The 22,602-nt window shown below is 44.6% G+C and overlaps 1 protein-coding gene across 3 annotated transcripts in view; it reads left to right on the forward strand.

Moving 5' to 3' along the window:
* Positions 1 to 22,602, forward strand: part of LRMDA (leucine rich melanocyte differentiation associated) — a 1,127,556-nt gene that overhangs the window by 617,356 nt on the left and 487,598 nt on the right. For all 3 annotated transcript variants that reach the window (XM_023204865.2, XM_023204867.1, XM_023204866.1), the window contains one exon: positions 11,189 to 11,306. In XM_023204865.2, coding sequence (XP_023060633.1) covers positions 11,189 to 11,306 — 118 coding nt within the window. The remainder of the gene's footprint in view (positions 1 to 11,188; positions 11,307 to 22,602) is intronic.

The following is a 22,602-nucleotide window of genomic DNA, read 5'->3' on the forward strand; positions in this document are numbered from 1 at the left end:
AACATCAGTGGGCTTCCCATAACAATGTTAAACTTTTACCTTTTGGTAACCTACAGCCGTTGTCTCTCCTGGTTGAGGTCACAAAAGCTAAGAAAGATGAAAAGTTATTGCCTTGTCTACTTTTTTTGTGAAGTGCCAGATATTAAGTATTTTAGGTTTTGCAAGTTATATGGACTTGTCACAACTACTCAGCTCTGCTTTCATAATGCAGAAGTAATCATACGTAATTTGTGAAAGAATGGGCATGACTTTGTTCCAGTAAAGCTTTATTTACAAAACAGGTAGCAGGCCAGAAATGGCCCATGGGCTGTAACTCGCTGACCCCTGCTCTGTGTTGTAAGATCTTTCTGTGGTCTGTCTCAGCGTCACTTTGAAGAGAAAGATGACTTCCCAGCAAAATTTAGGGAGCTCATGGACAATCTAAAGATGAAGTCCCACAGGCCCATACCTCTCCACCATAGAGCTATGCTGTGGTGCCCACCAGCCATGCGCTTTGATGGGCTCCAAGTAGAAATGCTTTTCATTCTTCTGTCTACTTCTTAACCATCTGCTTTAAAAGCCCTGATCTAAAATCATTTAGAGAGTCTTTTTGGTCTTACCCATTTTACCAAAGTCACTTAATTTTCCTTCTTCATTTAAAATTGTCTGTGTTCTCATTGTGGATTGTTGTTTTGTAAATGCTTTAATGACATCTTCATGGACCTCTCTCTCCATTATGACATAAGCTCTCATTAAACACCCCACCTGAATAACTCTTAAAAATAACTTAATAAATTTCGTATGTGTATATATGCATATATATACATCTATGTCTATATGTATATGTATATGTATGTGTACACACACATTCATGTACTTGTTCATTCATTCATTCATTCATGGGGCCAAGAAGCTACGTGTGAAGCCAACCATGTAGGCACGTTTTTGTTATTTTTTCTAGAATGAGAGAGGTAGAGAGGGATTGGTCTCAAGTACAGGGCTTATGAGGTTGCAAAAGGAAAAGAAAAGCTAAGAAAAATTTTTTTCTTTTCTTTGTGTACCATCAGCTCTCAAATAATTACTATTTGTTTTTTCTATTGTAACTGGTCACATTAGCAAAAGTACTAAGACCAAGGTGTATGGGGTCAGATCAGAAGATATGATATGGAGTCCAGCTTTGCCAGTGGGACCTTTCAAATGGGAGGACAGTCTACATCAGTATTCCATAATCAAGGATCTGCCTCTGAGTCATCCAAGGTCTTCTGATGCAGTTGGTGGCAATTACAACGCAACAGTCCATAGGTGTTTCTGATGTCCAGTTGGCTTTAGAATTCGGAGACAATCTGCTCCCAACCAGTTACATTTCTTCCTTTACTGTCTCACACCATTTCATAGATTCTATCTTGTGTATTTCTCTCACTTCTTCATGTATTTCCACATCTAGAGAATGACTTCCGGTGGGTAGGAGCTGAGTTGTCTTGACTCTTGAAGCCTCATCAATGCCTAAAGTAGTGTTGGATATGAAAAAAGGGCTTGGCACCCTTTTTTTTTTTTTTTTTTTTCTGGAGGTGGCTTGAAACCACCTTTCCTTCTCAGGAGCTAGGAACTTATAGGGAGATGCAGGGATATTTGGCCATTTCAGATGCCCACTGCCCATTTGGAATCAGAGCCATTTGGATGTTAACAAATGCAGCTAATAAGCAAAGGACTGTGATTCAGACTCAATCCAAGTGCTGGTTATGGGTAATGAATCTTTAGGGAGGGCTGGATTCTACAAGTGTGGTCTGTGTCATGGGCTAGCCTGGGCACACTCCAAGCCCATCCTCCCCACTCCAGTTCTGTTCCCTTGGAAGGAGTTGAGGGGTGGGGCTAGGGAGGTGGTTTGTGAGTACACATATGACAAAGTTGCCACGAGAGGCTATATTCTGGAGGCCATACAAAGCCAAAATCGTAACTAGTCAAAATTAACTTAGAAAATTTACATCATCCACAATGATGGCAAGATGCTTGCACTCCGAGAGAAACAGGAACTAAGAACAGCACAAGGAACAGTAAATATGTTCCCATGTAGTTACACATTCACTGCACAGCAACTGGTTGAAGAGTGGAATGGTAGGCTGATTCTCTAGCACATTTAAATTTTTTATTCATTTAATATCTTTATTTTTTACTGTTGATGAGTGCTCACACTTGTATATGGAAGAGATAGATATGTGTTTGATATAGCTCCATTCTATGGTCTGTAAGCAGATCCGCTTGGTCCTTCCTCGAGTTTGTGCTCCATTTGCCATTGAGAAATTTTAGGGTTTTGCAATATGACTTTTGACTCTAGAGTTCCTGTGGCATTTATGTTTATACAAAGCAATGCAGCTGCCTTTTTTTTTCTTTTGGTAAAACATTTTCCTGGCCCTTCATCCACAAAGCATGAGGGTTGCCTGCCTTCTAGCTGTTACCCAGAGCCTAATAGTAGAGCCTCTATGTAAATTTATGTGACATTTTCACTAGAAAATTGCTTAAAAATGAATGATATTTCTACAGTTTACTGTTTTTCACTTTAAGTACATTTTCTGACAATATGTCTTCTATTAATCATTTAAGCAATACTAGGAGCCTTAAAGGACTATATTCAGAAGCAAGAACCCATGGTTCATTTAGTGCTGTCTGAAAAAATTTCTTATTGATTGGCATCCTCTGTGGTTATGTGATGTAATATTTATAATATGTCACCCAGCCATACATCAAAACAAGTGTGTCTGTTGTTTCATTTCCATGGGAGATGTTGATTTCAAAGAGGTCAGCCCAGTTTTTAGGTCACGTTGTGGCCAACCACTGGACCAGAAATGGGAAGTGACTCGATTTGTGTAGTTATTGGAAATGGCATCACAGAGCTTGAGTTTCTATGGAGTCTTTCCTCCCCTCCTCCTACATTCACCCCTTTCACTTCCTCACTTACCCCCTGTGCACCCAGTTGGATTTTCTTGGCACACATCCCCACCATAAAACAGGCTCATTAAACTTATATGTGAGCATGAACATACTACCAAGTTGTTGAGTAGCACCCTGGCCTCACTGGGGCAGGAGCAGAAACATGCCTGGGGTTTCTCTTCGCCATTCATCATAGTTCATGGCTGAGAAATGTCCACGGCCCTGTTATTATAGGAGCTTAAACCTGTCTGTGATTTTCAGTGTGTACACACCATGCTGCTATTTTGGGATGAATGTTGAATGGAGGTGAATGTGATAATCAGCAGCCTCCAGGATTTGGGCAGGAAGAGAACAGCAGTGCAAGTCTTGGCTGGAGAGACCACCATGCTACTAAGAAATCACTTTGGTGCCCCTTGTGGATTTCAACACTAGCCAAAAAAACAAATCAATATGGGAAAGCTGGGTGCCCAGAATGGTCTATTTCTTGTCTTCCCTTGCCATCTCTTTTTTTCTTTTTGCTACAGAAAGAACAATGGACTGAAGGTTAACAGTAGACAAATCTGGACTTCACCTTTCAGATAAGGGAGTTGGTCTCATGGTCTTTTAGCTCTTCCTCTGTCACTGAACCCTCTGTCATTGATCCTCTCCTGCCACTCCAGTCTCTGGTTGGCCTTGCTTTCCTCCCTCCTCCCTGTAGGCCCTTCTGTATTCCTTACAACTTTCAGTTATTTAAAATGTGACACCCGTTCTTTGTTCCCCTGCACGGAGCAGCCCTGGGGCCTGCCCAGTGTCTGCAGCACTCAGCCAAAGGGAAGGAGGGAGGGACCCTCCACCGTCTGGTCTCTCTGGGCTGCCACCATTTCCCAGACGAATAGGAGCTGTAAAACTTGTGGTTTACATAACCCAGTGAGCATTCTCCAGCTAATCTACAATCTGGGCTTTGAAGATCACAAGAAAGCAAAGGTCACGACCCAGAGATCAAAGTGACAGAAGCCCACAGAGTAATTGCCGGTTACCCTCTGTAGAGGGCCTTGGTCTGTCCTGTGGGTGTATTGTTTGCACAGAGACTTCAAACATGCTGCCGGTGAACTGTGAGGAAAATCAGCTGGCCTCTGCCAGTTGTCAGGCATTCATGAATGCTGTAGGTGAGCTCACCTCGGCTCATTAGAGTGAGATCATTGTCATCTCTCTGAGCATCTGCAGTTATTCTACTCACAGTGTTTGTTCATTACTCTGTGGTCTTTATTGACTTTCTCACTGTCGTCATTTACTTGGAGGTGTTGGGGGGTGGTTATATAAGGAAATTGGAATAACGAGAAAGGACGACATGGATATATTTATTGTAAGTCAACTTTGAGCCACATAGAGTTCAAGCAAGGTAACATTTGAAGGACATCATTTGGCCCATCCACTTCACAGCATAGATAGAGAAACTGAGGCTCAGAAAGGCAGCAGAGACAGAACCAAGATCACAGGGCAAGATACACTCAGAGTCTGGCCTCTTTCCCTATGCTATTAGTCTCCAAGCTTTTTGTTACAAAAACTTCCCCTCCTTTTATTTTTCTCCTCAACGCTTTAAAAGCTTTGGTGTCTCAAATAGACTGCACTGAAGCCATTGCTAACTTTATTATTATTATGAAACAGATACATTCAGCAGTTTATCAGGGCTTCTGTTCAGCATGAGGTAACCAGTGCTATTGAGTTAATGTAATCTAGTCAACAGTGAGGAAGCATGATATTTTGTTGGCAGACTCAACTATCCCGTCAAGCTTTATGAAAGTTTGAGAATGGCACAGATCACCCATTGCTGCCTTCAGGGGTCCCAGGTAGGGCACCAGTAGCTTGTACCATGTCTCCCTGCCTCCAAAGGATGGAAGCAAGAAGGCAGCAAGAAATAATGCAAAGAAGCATAGACTGCCATAAATGGAAGAAAATTTCCAATGACCCCATGACCAGTTCCCTCATGGACTGGAAACTTGGTATTTCTTGAATAGCATGTCAGAGAAAGAAACATGGCAGCCAACCCCATTCACAGACCATGGAGGCCCATCCGAGCTTTTCTGTGGTTGTGTAGTGTTCCTGGGGAGCAGGCATTGCCCTGGGGTTAATGGTTACAGGCGGGGGAAAGAGCATCCTCCTCTCTCTCTCAGGTCTGGATGAAAAATGCCTGGGTGTCGGGACTAGAGCAGAGAAAATTGATTTTGGAGAGAAAGGAAAAAAAAAAAGTATTTCTCCTTTTCCTTTTCTCCTCCTAGCAGTTTTAGCTCTCTCGTTAGAGGAGTCCTTTAAGCAAATGGAACATTCTGTGAAAAGAAAGAGGACCTGAAAAGCTCGATGTGCTGGTCTCTCAGTTTTAGGAAATCTGTTTCCAGACAGAGACAAATGGGTGTTTAAGCACCTTCCCGGGATCCCTGCTCTCCTCTTGATAACCCCACCTTCTGTATCTCAGCCAAGAGCGCCTCTGACTCTACCCCCACCCCTCACCGCCCGCAGCCCTGGGGGCTTTCCCCCAGCCACCTTGAGAAGGTCAGGAAAATTGGAGTTGCCCTCTGGAGCTAGGGACGTGAGACTTAGAACTTAGACTGATCTCTTTTCATTAAGCAGTGCCCTGGCTTAACAAGCAGTTTTATAAATCTGAAGCTGTCTCCGGGTGTCGCAGGATTTATAGACGGGGGTTTCTGCCATAAAGTGGTTTATGATGGCTGCCTTCTGTGTTATTAGTAGCTGTCTCTTCCTTCAACCATTGCTGTTTGATAATAGCCTTAAAACACCCAGAATGACTTACCTGCAAACCCCATTCCTGATAGCCCCTGTTGACAGTCTGAATAAGTTTAGTGCCCTTTTGTTGTACTTTACCTTCAAAACAAACTGATTGAACCATCAATAGCTCGTGGAAGCTGACAGAGGGATGTCATCTGGACTAGCCCTTGTGATTGCAGGTTATCTGGGGGAGTTAACCTTCCCGCATTGTTAACTGAAATGTTTTATGTACTATGCAACTTTAGGATACGGCTGTGATAACCCCAGTAACTAAGTAATACATCACAGTAAAGAGATTTTGGTGCAACAAATAACCCAGGATTAAATTTACAAGGGTTGAATTGATATTGTAAAAGCCTTCATTCTGTGGCTTCGGGAATCCTCTCTTGTATTTTTATGGCAAACTTGTATTACACTCAGGATTGAAGCTGTGGTTTTGACACCCTGACATGACCTAGAACAAAGGGAAATAGATCTCCCAGGACCACGAAAGGACAGGCAGGCAGGAAGCCCACTGACTTATCACTTGGCATTAAGGTTTGGAGCCAGTTCCAAGCCATCAAGGGGCAAGAAGATCTGGCAGACATGGCCACTGGCTGGGCTCTGTGTACTGCAGGCATTGGGGCAGGGAAAGCCTTAGCAGAACTGGAAGGAGACTCTTACTGCTGCCTCACCACCCTCCTAATTTCAAAGTTATTATTCCTCTTGGTGTTATTTTCACGAGGACATTGGTTCTCAGCAGGACCAGCAGCATCAGCGTCACCTGGGGACATATTAGAAATGTAAATTTCAGGCCCAGTTCCAGAAATACTGAATCAGAAACTCTGGGGATGGGTCCCTGCCATCTGTGTGTTGGACAGTCTCCAGGAAATACTGATGCCCACTGAAGTTTGAGAACCACTGTGCAAGAATAGAAGCTCACTGAGAGAGCACAGATCTTCCATATTGCTTATCTCCTGTTGACACCTGACTCAGGTCCTGACACACAGTAGCTGTTCCATAATTACTTGTTGAACGAGTGAATGTATGAATAAGTAAATGAAAGAAGATACCTCTATGAAGGAACTTTGGACCCTGGGCTGAATCTCAGATGGAACTATTTGGGGCAAGTCCTCCTAGTATCCCTCAGACCTCTCCAAGCAGCATCTACTTGGAAACTCAGGCTGGCCCTCGGGATGTGTGCCAAGTCATCCCTTATTTCAGGGGGTGACTGGCAGCCTGTGTCAAGGGCTGTCTCTTTGATTGTGTAAGAAGAGTGATCTGAAAACAGCAGCTCTTTGTCATCTAAAATTTTTAACTAGCTTAAAAGCCAGCACCTCTCTCTCTCTCTTTCTCCTTTGATTTCAGGGCTGTGATCCAAAGTGAGGCAAAATGACAATGTGCGGTCTGTTGTCATCGTGGTTCCTGCCAGCCCCGTGAAGGCATCTTTCACTCCATCGTTAAACATTGGCTGATTTTCTAATACTGATGTTTTCTTCACCTGAATATTCATCTTTTCCCACCCTACACTTAGTGGGTGTCTTTACTCCCTGCGCGTCACTCCTGACATATTGTTTCTGTCTGTACATGTCTTTATTTGAAAGAGTCTGTTGTCATCAAGACTTTTCTCCTACAAGCAGAAGATGGAAGTTTTCTCTGACATTGACTGAGGCCGGTGGGAGCTCTACTGGAGGATAGAAAAGATACTTGGTGGTGGCTCATGCCTGTAATCCCAGCAGGTGGATCATTTGAGGTCAGAAGTTTGAGTCCAGCCTGGCCAACGTGGTGAAATCCTGTCTTACTAAAAATACAAAAATTAGCCAGGAGTGGTGGCACACACATGTAGTCCCAGCTACTTGGGAGGCTGAGCAGGGGAATTGCTTGAACCTGGGAGGCAGAGGTTGCAGTGAGCAGAGATCATGCCGCTGCTCTCCAGCCTGGGCAACAGAGCAAGACTCCATCTCAAAAAAAAAAAAAAAAAAAAAAAAGAAAGAAAGAAAAAAGAAAGAAAAGAAAATATATTTGGACATTTTATGGCACTTTCTTGATTTTGGGTGAGGTTAGCAGGTATTTGGAGAGGGAAGGGAGAACCCAGGGTAGGAAAGAGGACAATAGATTGAGGCCAGGGAGGAAACAGGAAGTAGCCAGAGCCAAATTTCCAGGACATCAGGCATGGGGTGGACATTTCTGAAGGAAGAAAAGAATTTCATAATATTTTGACCTTAACAATGAGTCCTGGTAGGTTATTCCTGCAGACCTCTAAACTATTCTCTCTGGCTTTGGGTTGGTCAGTCAAGTCTTTTACCTGGATAAGCATATGCAGGCCACTTGGTGATAATGTCACTGCATCCTTGGGGTGTTGCTTCCTCAGCTGGAAACCTCTGTGGCTGGTGGTGCCTTTGCCTGAGCTTTGCTTGGGCCTGCTGGGCTTTTTCCACCTACTCAGCCTGGCGGGCGGCACTTGGCTCATGCTACCGGTTCAGATCCCATGCCTGCCAAGAGTGAGCCAGGTGTGGAGCTATGAGGGGTACATGAGCAAGCAAGCACAGAGTCTGGCCACTGCACACAGCCAGGCATGCTGGCAGCAGTGGGCTGGGCAGCTCCAGGCACTGGCATGGGCACCAGCTCCCTGTGAGGCTGTATCTGGAGCAGGCATACCACAACTGGCTTCCACTGCAGGCACGGGGGAATGTGGTGGCACCTGGAATCTTGAAGATGACAGGAACCACAGAGCCCCAAAGAGGATGTCACAGCCTTGGCTTGGGTAGCTCTTAGGTCTGGGCTCCCCAAAGGGCCACAGCTCTTCTCTCTGTCTCATCACCCACAATGTGGCCAGCACGGGGACATGTTTCAGCCCTGTTTGTGTTACAGCTCTTTCAGTCCTGCCATTTGGTGGGTCCCGAGTTCTTGTCCCAGATCCAGAAAGAATGAAGTATGCACACAGCTGGAGGGTGAGCAAGGCAAAGAGGTGCTTTATTAAGCAGCAGTACAGCTCTCAGGACAACTAAAGTGAGTAGCTCCTTTCTGCAGGCAGGTCATCTCAGTGTCTGTGGAGCCCTCAGCAGAGAGGAGACCCAAAGTGGATAGCTCCTTTCCAGAGGCAGGTTGTTCCATCATCTGCCTGAGTCTGGCTGAGTCTGGGGTTTTTATGGGCTTCAGAGGAAAGGAAGTGCATGCCGATTGGTCCATGGGTGGCCATGGCAGGGCCCAGAAAAGGTACCTTAAGTTCTCACTCCAATTTGTGAAACTGGCAGCCCAGCCCCTATGCTTTAGGCCACCCCTGGCTTGATGGTGGGTGGGATTTCACCAGGGACACACCCCTTTCCACCTAGGAGCCTGTCTGCCTCCTGCTGCCAGCCATCAACCTGCTGACTACAGTGCCCGTGGCACCTAGGCTGTTTGTGCCAAGGGATGCCTGCAGGCCCATGCTGAGTTCTCCTCAGCTGCCCCTTGGCCTCCTTGCTGTGCACGTCAGCACCCAAAGTCCAGAGGGGGCCAAGGTGGCAGGGAGCTGGTGTTTCAGTACTGCTCCAAGCATGTGCACACCCAGCCAGCTTGTGACAGTACCTGGGCTTGGCCACAACTTTGCTCCAAAATTGGGAGCATTGGGAGTGGGGAGAGGCCAGGCAGCAGGACCAGGCACTCCCAAGCCTGCCAGGTGAGGGGGGCTTCCCAAGCCCGGAAGAGCACAGGGATGCCTGGGTCTGCAGCTGCAGCTGGGCAGCTGCAGTTGCACATGGGAGCAGGGGCTCCTGCCCCACCAACTCAGGAGGGCTTGGGTTTCCTGCCTGTTTCTGGCTCCTGCCAGCTCCGCAGAGCAAACAGCCCCTACTGCGGCTGGTGTATTTGCAGCAATTGCTCCAGATGGGCTGCTACTGCCACCAATAAAGAGACCACCTTATGAATGTGGAAGGTGGCCTTGGGATCCCAAGGCTCCAGTGAAGGCGAGTCACACTGTTCCAAGTAATATCCTCATTGAGGAACAGCCAGGTGCTTGAGGTTGCTTTAAGATGTGGTTCCTTGATGCCCATTTGAGATTTCCTATTTATCCTTTTCCATTGAGTTTTCAGTCAGTAGATCCCTTTCTCTGTGCTCCCATAACCACTCTATGCATAACCTCAGTCTTGGCACTTAGCTATGCCGATTCCTAATTTCTCCATGTGAGTGTATAATTTCTGTTACACTGAGAACACCTCTGAGAGCAGGAAGCATGTTGTAATCACATCTGTATTCCTAAGGCCCGGCATAGTAGGTGATCAAGAAATAGCTGTGCAACTGAAATAAGCTGGTATGTTATTGACTCCATTCTAATGCCAGTTTTCAAGATGTGGTGAGAGTGAGCAAAGAAATTTGTCGCTGCCTTCAAGAAGCTTATAGTTTGGGTAAGGACATTAATGAACACCAAGAAAATAATTAGAAAACAACAAAATGTTAGACTGTAAGGTGCTGATAGCATATTCTAGGAGTCCTGAGAAGGGAGAAAGCAATGTAGAGTGGAGGTGTACAAAAAAACCTTCATAGGAGATGAGGCTTGAAAGATGAGTATATGCTGAGGAGGCTGGGTGTAGGAAGGAAATGACAGATTCCTTTGGAGATAACCCATTGCTCTTGACACTGGGTACTCACCTCTTGAGTGGGGTGGAAACAATTCACCTGTTTGATTGATGGACTATGGAACCTGATGGAAAGCATCTTGGTTAGTGACTGTCCCTGATGAGGGAGAAGAATAGACACATATCCATACCTGTTATACATTTATTTGTGCGTTTATATAACTATACCCCGGCCAAGTGGTTATTCTTGTCAACTCCATATATACCCATTTGAGGACAGTTAATTACACTAGCAGTCATTGGCTTATTTCTGGAGTCCGTATGTATGCCAAAGATTTTTTCCAGGGAGATGGAGAGCACCTAGCATTTGTTGGGCCATTAGTATCTCCTAAAAATTAACCCCCCCCCCCATTTCTCCTTGATAATCTTCATAGGATAGAGTATGGAAATAACCACATGTATTATCAATGGATGATGCTAAAAAGTTATTAAAACCCCTGCCTGATTTCTCAAGGAAGCATTTCTCAGCTACATGTGTTCCTCACTTGTAACCCACAGTCATCCAGGTCGTTACATTCTATGATACAGACGACCCATAGGAATGGCAGTGACATAAAGGGTGCAATTAATTTATAGGTTTATTTTACTGAGAACTATGTAGCCAAGAAGCTGAGCCTGTTTTCCAGACTGAAAGGAAGGGAATACGTTGATAGGGTGCTACTAGCTAACCCACGTGTGTGTGTGTTTACCTTTGAGCCTAGTGCACCATTAGTGTGTGCTTCTAATGTTTAGTTGTGCATCTGTGTAAGATAGAAGCATTCTGACTTCTCCAAGGAGCAATTGTTTATTCTTTGTGAAAGAAAGGAGAAGCAGCCAAGGTCTAAGTTCCGGAAGACCGGATGGTATGGATTCTTGAAGATCAGACAAGCTGTCTGGATCTCTGAGGCTGCCACACAAACCTTCCTGAGTTGTCTCTGACTCTTGTCTTCCAGATGCTTTGTTCTGTACAAGCTGCCCAACTTGAAATTTCTGGATGCCCAGAAAGTAACCAGACAAGAACGAGAGGAGGCGTTGGTCAGAGGAGCCTACATGAAGGTGGTGAAGCCCAAGGTGAGCTGCCTACTCGCTGTTCTTCACAAGGGATTTACATCTCGTGGCAGTGCTTACACCCCAGGGCATGGAGAATGTCCTCTGAGTGTTTAGAATGCAGTTGGGATCTCACATGAAGAGTCCCTCAATGGATACATTGTTAGCCAAACTTGAAATAGGATTAGGTGTAAATTGGATCTTCCTGTTTTACCAATAAAGCAGCGCTATGCATAGCCCAATGGTGAAGTTCTGTAGGGGACTGCAGGTCTCCTTCTTGAAGATATTCACTAAGTGGGGCCTCTGCAGGTTTGCAGCTGAGAAAGGAGAAAGAGGAAAGCACTGGGCATGGGTGGGCTTCTGGGGTAGGTGGGATTCTTCTAGTACTTCAGAGGGGGCCTTTCTTGTTTGCTCCCAAAGGGAGAAGAGTGATTTTCTTCCATCACAGGCAAGGACTCCACGACTCTCTGAGATATCGTTAGTGTGGAAGGCGATGTTTTCTGACAATGTGTCCCTAGGCTGGCATGTGTCCCCCACGTGTATCTCCCCAGAGCTGATTAGAATGGTGTTTACTGGCCTCTCCTTTACCAGCTGAGTCTGTAAGTGAATTTGGTGTCATCCTAATGGCAGCTCTGATGAGGCAGTGGAGATTTGGCTTGGGGTCTTGGATTCAGACACAAGGAGATTTTTTAATGACATGGATGACTGTCTCTTTGGGAGGAGTTGGGAGTCCTTCAGTGAAGCCAGAGGCTGGGGAATGGACTCAATGACCCCTGATGACCTCCTTGGAGAACCCTCTGCCTTGAGGCTCTGTGGAGCTGTGTGTGACCTCCCATGAGATTGCAGCTTGTGTGTTGAAAACGCTGGCACTGATATCCTTCCTAGAAGTCTAGTTTATCCTCAGCTATTGGCTTACAGCACTCTGCACATGCATTGGAAGTGATTAAAGGGGGGAAAGAAAAAACAAAAATAAAACAGAACAATGAAACATCTTCCATCAAGTTGCTCTGCCGGCAGCAGACCTCAGGCCACTTTCTTTCCCTGAATCCATGAGGTGCAACTTATTTTCCATTATGCTGAATAAAATTGCTAGCAGTTGTGGAAATATATGACATGGAGTGTATATTACTGGCAGATAAATGTATTGTTACCTCTTTCAGCGTGTGGGAAATTAATTGAGTGATTCGTTTCATAGCTATTAAAGTGTTAACAGTGCTCCCTGTCGAGGCACAGGTCTGATGTATTGCACACGATTGCCTTTAGTTGTTCTAGCTTTTGTAATTTTTCCAAATGAAATAATTTATTTCTTGGCCTTCTTTTTGTTTGTTTTTGGTGAAAACAGTCCAGAGATAGCCAGCATGACCAAACCAAGCAAAAGTACAACAAATGAACTCTATAATATCCTGGGTTATTAAAAATAACCTGCCCACCCTACATGTCTCATCTTCTTGTATACATGTGTATACCTGTGTGCAGAGTAGATCAGCATTTCTCCTGTGCTCATTGGCTTTGATGTTGTCACACAAAATCTGAAGGGGTAATAAATGTAGTATCCTCCATATCTGGAAGGGGCACTCAATGCATGCCCCCCCCCCCCCCCACCCATTCTTCTAAGGTTCTTGGTGCACAGATCTACGAGTTTTCACTCATCCTCTAAAGTAGAAGGAAGGGGTCATTGGCTCACTTTATGGGTGAGGGAACTCAGGGCTGGAGAAGTTAACTGGGCTGCCCCAGGTCACCTGGCTAGTAATTGTGGAGCTGGAGGTTTACTTTGTGTCTGACCACTGGGTCTATACTCTTCTCTCTCTGTTTTCTCACCCCTGGAGCAGTGAGCTAAATATTTACCCTGTGGATCTCCTAAGGTCTAAATGAAGAAAACAGGTAAGAGCAGGACTGTTCTGTTGAGTAGAGGTGGGGGGAATTGAAATCCTTCCTTGCTTTTGAAAGCATCTGAGACTGGCTCCTTAAAATCCAGCATTAGCTGTTTCTGAGTCATTAGCAACATCAGCAGAAATGCCCTTCAGAGTTCCCAATTAGTTTCTAATCAATTCTAGAATTAGTTCATGTTTGTATGATTGACTCCAATATCCTTACTAACTGTATTAAGCTTTAAAAAGCCTGTTAAGAGTATAAATTAGTTCAACTATTGTGGAAAGCAGTATGGCAATTCCTCAGAGAGCTAAAAACAGAACTACCATTTGACCTAGCAATCCCATTACTGGGTATATACTCAAAGGAATATAAATCATTCTATCATAAAGACACATACGTGTGGATATTCACAGCAGCACTATTCACAACAGCAAAGACATGGAATCAACCTAAATGCCCATCAGTGACAGATCGGATAAAGAAAATGTGATACGTATACACTATAGAATACTATGCAGCCATAAAAAAGAACGAGATTATATCTTTTATGGGGACATAAAACTGTCCCCAAAAAGATGCTGGAGGCCATTATTCTTAGCAAACTGATGGAGGAACAGAAAAACAAATACCACATATTCTCACTTACAGGTGGGAGCTAAATGATGAGAACTCATGAACACAAAGAAGGGAACAAGAGACATGGAGGCCTATTTGAGGGTGAAGGTTGGAAGGAGGGAGAGGAGCAGAAAAAAAAGCTATTGGGTACTAGGCTTGGTACCTGGGTGTGAAATAATCTCTACAACAAACCCCCATGACACAAGTTTACCTATATAACCAACCTGCATATTTACCCTCAAAACTAAAACAAAAGTTAAAAAAAAAAAAAAACCTGTTAATTATTTGAGGAGAGAGACATAGTGCTCTTACAAAGTATGGTGATTTGGTTCTTGTTCTGTAGTCACATGATTTCCAAACCAAAGAGGACTTAGAAATCACCTAGTCTGTGCTCTCATTTCATGGATGAGGGAGCTGGGAGAGGGTGCAGTTTCCTGAGGCTCCATGGAATTGGGACCAGAATCCCTGGGGGTCTGGGCTTCCAGTTAAGTGCTCAATTTATGCCATGATTCTTCAAATGCTCAGGATGATTCTTCTGTGTTCTTGGTTTCATATCGAACTGGATGCCTACATTGAATGGCAGGCAGTTAGTTCCCTTTTGTCTGTTATTTTCAGAGATAGGCAGTGGTACTTTTCTTGTAGAAAGAAAGAGGCCAAATGAGCTCCTGGCTGAATTAATCAATTGGCATTAAAAAGGCTGGTTCTCACCTATTCACAGTGTGTATAGACATATGTTTGTTCCCATGCAGGTGTGTATAGCCGTTTCTGTCTCTGTGTATATATACATATGCATGTTCTGAGAGGTATGTGTACACTAGAGTCAGCTTCTAAGTGACGAGCGATTTCCTTTCCATGTGTTGCTGCTGCCGTGCTGAGCACATTCAGGGAAAACCTATTTTCCTTGATGGAATCAGAATCTCAAGCTGGCTTCTGTCCTTTCCAGGGCAGCCAAGGCCTGTTGTGCTTATTCAGCAGAATGCTCTGATGGATGATCAAGGGGGCCGTGATTTGGGGAGCCATTTTCATTTTATTCCTGACATAAAGAATTTGGGAGAATGGAAAATGCCTCTCCAATCACAGCCCTTGCCTTGGAGGTAGGGAACGGGCAGTCTGGGTGCTCTCAGCTGACACAAATGCAGAACCATGCAGGAGGTAATAAAGGCCTGATGTTGCAGAGGTCTGATTGGGTACCTGGCAGGCGCTGGCGCTTGAGTGCAAGTCCTCGCTCCCTTTCTCCCATGATGACACATTTCTCCTCCGTGGCTGCCTTTTAGCTTTTGTTGTTTCAAAGCTGCCTTCTGTCTGAGCTCTGATTGTTGTAGAGAAAGATGCTGTCATTCATTAGGAAGTGATAGCTGATGCTACAATGGATGCTTCCAGACTTCCTCTGTGTGTGTGTGTGTGTGTGTGTGATTAGTTGATGGACCCGCAACAGCTAGGCTTTGTTATTTCCCAAAATTCAAATATATATATATATATAACTTTATCAAATATTGGCCATTGAATCATGCCATTGTTAATACAGAGAACACCACACTGGACACAGAGAAGGTTCAGGCCCCCAGAGAAAGAGCCTTCTAGTAACTAGAATGTTAAGCCCCTCACTGCACTGGGAAACATAGATCAAAGGGGTGCAGAGGCCTGTCCAGGAGGACGCTTGTGGTGGGCATGCCAGCCCTGCACATCAGAGAGACAGCTCAAAAATCCAACAGTCAGAATTGCTTAATTATGTCCTGACTTTGTAATTATTCATCCCTGTTCTGGCAAAGAGCACAGCTGTCATTTCTTTGACATAATTATTTAAAGCTGAGCCCTCTTGTTTACAGGCTTGTATATAAAGTTGGCTACTAACTGTTTAATCTTCAGAATCTTAAAGGAGTCTGGGGAGAGCAACTCCGGGGGCAGCTGAGAACCACAGCCAACATTAGAAAGTGTTTTGATGCTTATGTTTTGCTTGCATTAATGTCCATCCTCTTATAGGCCAGATGTGGTAATAACTATGTCTGTGAGTAGTGAGGTGTCCTTGAAAACATGTCACTTGTTTCTTTGTGTGGGCACAGTGTGTTCAAACATACGTTGTTTCCCATGCAGGTGTGTATACCCGCTTCAATCTCTGTGTGTGTATACATATGCATGTTCTGGGAGGTATGTGTACACCAGAGTCAGCTTCTAAGTGGCGAGCGATTTCCTTTCCTGATTTTTCCACCTAATTTTGCCATGATGTGTAGTTTATGTATTTGTGTACTTTGTTGTAGCTTGTATATTTGTGTGTGTGCCTACATTTGGATACTTGGGATGGTGGGGTATTGTGTGTGTGTGTGTGTGAGATACAGAGAAGAAAGGAGAGGGAGGGAGATGCCCTGTGTTGAAGAAATAAACTTTGGAGTACATGCATTTCCAAAAGTCTCTCTTTTTCTTTTTCCCTAAACTGAAAATTGGAAACTATTTGAGTCTGAGAATCACCTGCTCTCATGAATACCCTACACAGTCCTGCCCTTGACATTTGGAGTTAGGTCCTCGCTCCCCTAGATACCTTTAGTTTCTTCCATCTGTGTCTGTGTTTGTGGGTTTCCATGCAAAAGGCCATCTAGGATGAAGATAGGGAATGATTCACAAGGAAACTGGCTTCTCGTTGGGATAAGGAAGCTGCTCACCCCAGGGGTGCCAGCTCCATGAGGGCAGGAACCTTGTGTTTTGTTTTATTTTCTGTATCTCTAGTACCTAGTCAATAGCAGAGGCTTAGTCAGTACTCATCAAAGGAGTGAACCATGAACAGCAGAGCATATTGGAAGATTCATCATGAAAAAGTTGTATATGTTCTTTTTTTTTTGAGACGGAGTCTTGCTCTGCCGCCCCGGCTGGAGTGCAGTGGCCAGATCTCAGCTCACTGCAAGCTCCGCCTCCCGGGTTTCCGCCATTCTCCTGCCTCAGCCTCCGGAGTAGCTGGGACTACAGGCGCCTGCCACCTCGCCGGGCTAGTTTTTTTGTATTTTTAGTAGAGACGGGGTTTCACCGTGTTAGCCAGGATGGTCTCGATCTCCTGACCTCGTGATCCGCCCATCTTGGCCTCCCAAAGTGCTGGGATTACAGGCTTGAGCCACTGTGCCCGGCCGTATATGTTCTAATTACTTCAGTCAACATGGTTACCTGAAAAGGCAGGAAAGAAATCATTATCTTTAGACAGTGTGTTAATGCCACTTGTACAGTGGCAGAAAAGACAGATTCTGGGCTTCATATTTGTTTTTCCAAAGGATTTTCCCAGGGTTATTTATGATGGGAAAACCTACCACTACCACAATCGCCATGCCTTGGCTTTTCCACTGGGTAGTATTTCAGGGGGAGGCAAGGGTGTGATCTGAAGCTGTGTGCTCCCCATCACTCGGGGTGGTACTGAAGTCCTCCTTCTCTCTGAACCCGCCTGCTTATATTAGGGCTTTTAGGAAGTAAGTAGCTCTTCTTCTCATGAAACATGTTGGGGTACCCACAAGTATATGTGTAGTTACAATGAAATTTTCCCTGTCTTCGCTGCTGTTGTATTTTTTGTCTATACCTAAAGGAGCACTACCTAGTTGCTTCTTTGCTGCACTTAATTGTTTTTATGCCTAGCCTAGCACTTTACTAAGTGCTATCGTATTCTAAAGTACACTGCATATGTCTTCGATATCTTCTGTTACTCCTGTGTAGCCCAATTGCAAATGCTTAAAAGGGTATCAGAAACTACTTCTAGGTTTATTATAATTACTGTTCTTTATACTCAATATTTTCAAGAATATATATTTTATATAAAGGTAGGACATGCCTGTAAATAAACATTGTAAATCACAAGTACATTCAGTTCAACAAGCCATCAGCCAATATATTTTGAAAGTTCTCTATAGTGACAAACATTCAAAAAATAATTTAAAATATTGGTTGTTTTTCTGGATATTTCCAACTACCTGGATGTGCTCTTGTTTTTATGATTTTTTGTTTCTGTTTTCACACAGATGTTTCTTGTCTAGAGACACATTCAGATTCTATTTTCAGCTGCTTTTTAGTAAATTTTGAAGAGAGGAAATTTTTTAATTAACTTTTTTTTTAAAGGAAATGCTTAGATGGTGTGTTCAAAAACAACTCTGGGAGCCAAACATTTGCAGTTTGTTTGTTTTTTCAACCTTATTCCTGATTTCACAGTTTGCACGTTCATTTGAGGGAGAATCACTTAAAGATTTTGTATTTCTCCATTTTTAGCATCATGGCATCCTGTGTCTCAAGTAAATGCTTTTGGAGTATTACTCTTTGGAGGCATCCTCTGTAGCCTTGCATTTGGGTAGCAACCCTCTGAAATAAAAAATAGAGCACTGCAGGAAAGCCATGTCTCTTGTGTGCTGGTGAAACCCTATGGTTGGAGAACCAAAATCCACAATAGAAAGAAGGAAGGTGGTAGCAGCCTCTAAGGGGCATTCCCAGGAGTCCTGGGGGCCTTGCCAGGTGCTGAGCACATAGTAGAGACTACTGTCCATGAAGCCCAGTGCCTGGGGGATGTTGCTGTGTCCCTGATGGGGCCTTTGGCTTGCCCAGCACCCCAACAGCCCAGTTTCACCCTCTTCCTCTTTCGAGCCTCCCACATGCTCACTGCTGTCCAAAGATGCTTGGACAGATGTATCAAGAGGATCATGGAAGTAAGTAGCACTTTTTAAGTGTTGGGGATAAGATTAATAACCGTAGGATACTTTGTCCTGCCTCTGTAACCCAACAACTGGGAGAAGTGTGGTAGATTGCATTATTGGTCTAAAACTGTTCCTTTCTCTCTGCCCTTGCCGTGGCTCCCCATCTAAGGAAGGAATACACTTCCCCATTCCATTGACTTTGGCCTTGGCCATGTGACTCCTTGGCCAATGGGATGCGAGTGGAAGTGATAGCATGACAATTCTGGGCCAAGGCCTTACGCAGCACCATGTGTTTTCACTCACTGCTCGCACACGTCTGCCATTTGCTATGAAAACAACATGAGAGACACATTGACCAGACCTGAACCTGACCTGAGGCCTGCAAACATCCCAGCCAACCACAGACCTCTGCATGAGAGAGAAATGCTTGTAATAAGCCACTAAGATTTTGAGCAGTAGTGTGCTGCAGAAACCTGACTAATACCTAGGCAGGCCATCCCATCCACGCACCCTACCTCTGCTGCATCTCTGGCTATTGAACCAAGGTCTTAATTTGGACACAACTTGGAGTTTTGTGAGGTTAGTGGCAGTCGTTGGTGCCACAGCACCAACTACTGTAGGGTTTCTGGGTACTTAACTAATTAGGATAGCAAGGCCAGTCTGCAGGTCAACTGACTGCCTAGCGGTACATTATTAGATGCACAGAAACTTCCCTGATATGTGAGTTAGAAGAACATGCAATAAGTAGTCGCTGTCTACTAGCTATTGTACCAGCTGCTTAACAATTTTATCTCTATTTTTTTCCCTAACCTTGAATCTACAAATGAGGAAACTATCAGAGAAATTATATCCATTACCTAAAATTACAGAGCAAGGTGGAACCAGGTCCCTTTTTTTCCCCTCAGGTCTTCCTAGGCTCCAAAGCTCATGTTCTTTCCCCTGTATGCCTTAAATTACTTCAGGGAAAAAAGTCAAATTCAAAGCTTGTGCTCTTCCCACTGTATCCCTTACATTTCATTTATGATGGAAAGCAGGGGTAAAAGAGCCGGAAGATCAGGAGATAGAAGGTAGCCAGAGGCAACCTTGTAATTTCCGATTTTGACCCTGTGATGACTCCCCACAACCTATTTTGGTGAAATGCATGGGCTAGGCAAAGAACTGCAGGGGCCAGGCTGTGGAGGGATCTCTGAGTTAGGTCAGGTTTGCAATTTCCCCTGAGGGTAAGGAGGAACCTTGGCAGAGTTTGAAGTGGAAAAAAAGTCTAGGCAGGTTTGTATTTGCATCCCTGGGCATCTGGGAGAGGAGCCTTAGAGCTCTGTGCAGAGCAGGTGCTTTGGTGATTTAGAAATCTGTGCAATAGCAGGCACTGGTCTGAGGCTGCCACAGTGTTCCCAGAACCCAGGCCAGTGCTCAGGCAGCTACAGGGGTTAGAGAGCTGTGTCTAAAGAAGCTCTGGGATGGCAGAGATGGATCCATGTAAGAGTGAATAACTCTGATGCTGGAACAAGGAGACAGCTGATGGCTGTCAGAGACCCACTAGTGACTCCCCCTTATAGGGAGTTCACAACATTTCCAAAATGTTCTTTGACATGTTCTTACCTCAAAGCCCCTGTCCCTTATGGTATTCATTGTCTCATTTTAAGGAGTAAATTTAAGGCTTCTTAACTGGGCCATAAAAAGTTCTCATTCGCATGATCACTGGCAACGATTGAGATGGAGCCTTAGTAGCTGGTTATGTCTGTAATCTGCACATTACCAGCTTGACATTTTCTTGATCCACTTTGGAAAAGGATTTTTGGTATTTTGTTTTTGCAATGTAGATTCTTTTTATCTTTTTTTTTTTTGAGATGGGGTCTTGCTCTGTCACCCAGCCTGGGTGCAGTGGCCATTCTCCCGCCTCAGCCTCCCGAGTAGCTGGGACTACAGGCGCCTACCACCACACCTGGCTAATTTTTTCTGTATTTTTAGTAGAGATGTGGTTTCACTGTGTTAGCCAGGATGGTCTCGATCTCCTGACCTCATGATCCACCCGTCTCAGCCTCCCAAAGTGCTGGGATTACAGGTGTGAGCCACTGTGCCTGGCCTATCATTATTTTTAAAAATTAAATTTGAAAGGAAAGAGAAGAAGGAAAAGGAGAGGACAATAAAGATGCTTTCTTAAGAAACTGGGTTCTGGAGAGTAAAGCTAGGGTTCTGATTTAAAGTTATCCACATTTAAAACCAACATTGCCTGGGGTTCTATGCACAGCTACAGGGCAGGGCTGGCTGCTGTTCCTCAGCTGTGGGTGCATGGGTGAGCTTGACAAATCCTTCACATGCTTTTCTCCATTCTCCAACCCACCCCTCCCAATTCTTTGCTTTGAGCTTGGTGATTCTAGCCTAGTGATGAAGAAGAATGAGTTGGAAATATAGGGGCAACTTGTCTAGGAACAGAGAAAAAAGACCATTGACAGATATATGAGTGAAAGGAGGATCATGATAGCCTCGGCATCCCTTCCCTTCCGCTGAACTGGGGCCTTGCTGTCTTTCCTGAACTCCGCAGCTTAATAGAGCTCTGTCTTTCTCAGAAAGTCCCTTCTTTGCCCATGGAAACATCAGACTTTAGGATTCTAGAGACTGAACTCTCAGGCCATTATCAAGGAAACCTGCAAGATAGGGGTGGGCAGAGGCCAACCACACAGATGCCAGGCCACTAGAGAAACATCATGAAGATTGTTCTGAAGCTGCCTTCAGTGACATGTGCAAGTATTTGCAATTCCATGGCTAAGGAAGAAGGAGAAAACAAGGATGGCATGGTCCCATTTTCTACTCTGGAGTTCTGGCTAATTCCAAACTGCCTGCTACTATAGGTAATAGCAGACAAGAGCAAATTGTGAAAAGAAAATATAAAAGAAAACTCATGTAAACTCAGCGATGAAAGGAATGTTTCTGATAATTAACATTTACCTGATCTTTTTGTTGTTCTCAAAAGCAAAGTTGTGGACAGGATAAAGTAGTAAGATAACCTTAGGGCAGCAGTCCCCAACCTTTTTGGCACCAGGATTAGTTTTGTGGAAGACAATTATTTCACAGACTGAGGGTGGAGAGGGGGAATGATTTCTGGATGAAACTGCTCTACCTCAGATCATCAGGCGTTAGATTCTCATAAGGAGCCTACAACCTAGATCCCTCATGTGCACAGTTCACAGTAGGGTTAGAGCTCCTATGAGAATCTAATGCCACCACTCATCTGACAGGAGGCAGAGCCCAGGCAGTAAAGCTCACTCACTGGCCGCTCACCCTCCTGCTGTGTGGCCTGGTTCCTTACAGATCACAGACTAGTACATGTCTGTAGCCTGGGGATTGGGGTTGGAGACCCCTGCCTTAGGGTGTCCAACCTGAACAGAGTTAAAAGGCTTTACAAAGTTTGGAAGAAAAAATGTGATGTTTGTCTGAATGTGGCTGATACATACTTTTCAGGGTACCCTTTGGAGGAGTGTTAAACAGGTATGCCCAGGCAAGTACCAGCATGCAGTAGCACGCAAGTAATGGCGCTCCCTTCCGCCACCCTGCAGACTCAGTGAGAGGCCAGATGCTCACAAGAGAGGGGCTTCTCATTTCAAAAGAAATTATCTCTGCTCTTTACCCCAAATGGTCCTTTGAGAAGCAGAGAGAGCATCATTCTTTCCTGTTTCCCCAAAGAGCCTGTTTCTCCTCACCAACACTGCCAGAAGATCTGAGTTCCCAGACAGCTGTTGGATCTGGCTTGAGAGTTTGTTACAACCCTCTGGGAGGTGTGTTTTTGCCTAGAAGTTGTTTTGCCCACCTGTGGTCACCATAGCTTCCTTCTGCGGCCCGTGTACACACTCAGATTCCAAATGCATCTTTTTTGTCACTCTGACCAGCAGAAGTCGCATTTCACAAGCATGATAGGGAAGGCCTGCCCTTGGCGTTGCCGAAGGCTGGTGCTACAATTAGCCCTTCTATTTGCTTTTCTGCTCCTTACAGTAGAGTGTCTTAGATGAACAGACAGGGCACCATCAATAACGCACAGATGCTCTGTAATTGGGACTTCCTTTGATGTTAATTTAGCTAAGTTCAATGCCATTGTCAGTGATAGTAATTACGTGCAGCCTTTTCACCAAGGACATGTTAGGATAATTTTATTTTTCATGTGCATTTTAAAATGTGGCAGTAAATTTTGA

The sequence above is a fragment of the Piliocolobus tephrosceles genome, chromosome 9 (genome assembly GCF_002776525.5).
Source record: "Piliocolobus tephrosceles isolate RC106 chromosome 9, ASM277652v3, whole genome shotgun sequence".
Lineage (NCBI taxonomy): Eukaryota > Metazoa > Chordata > Mammalia > Primates > Cercopithecidae > Piliocolobus > Piliocolobus tephrosceles.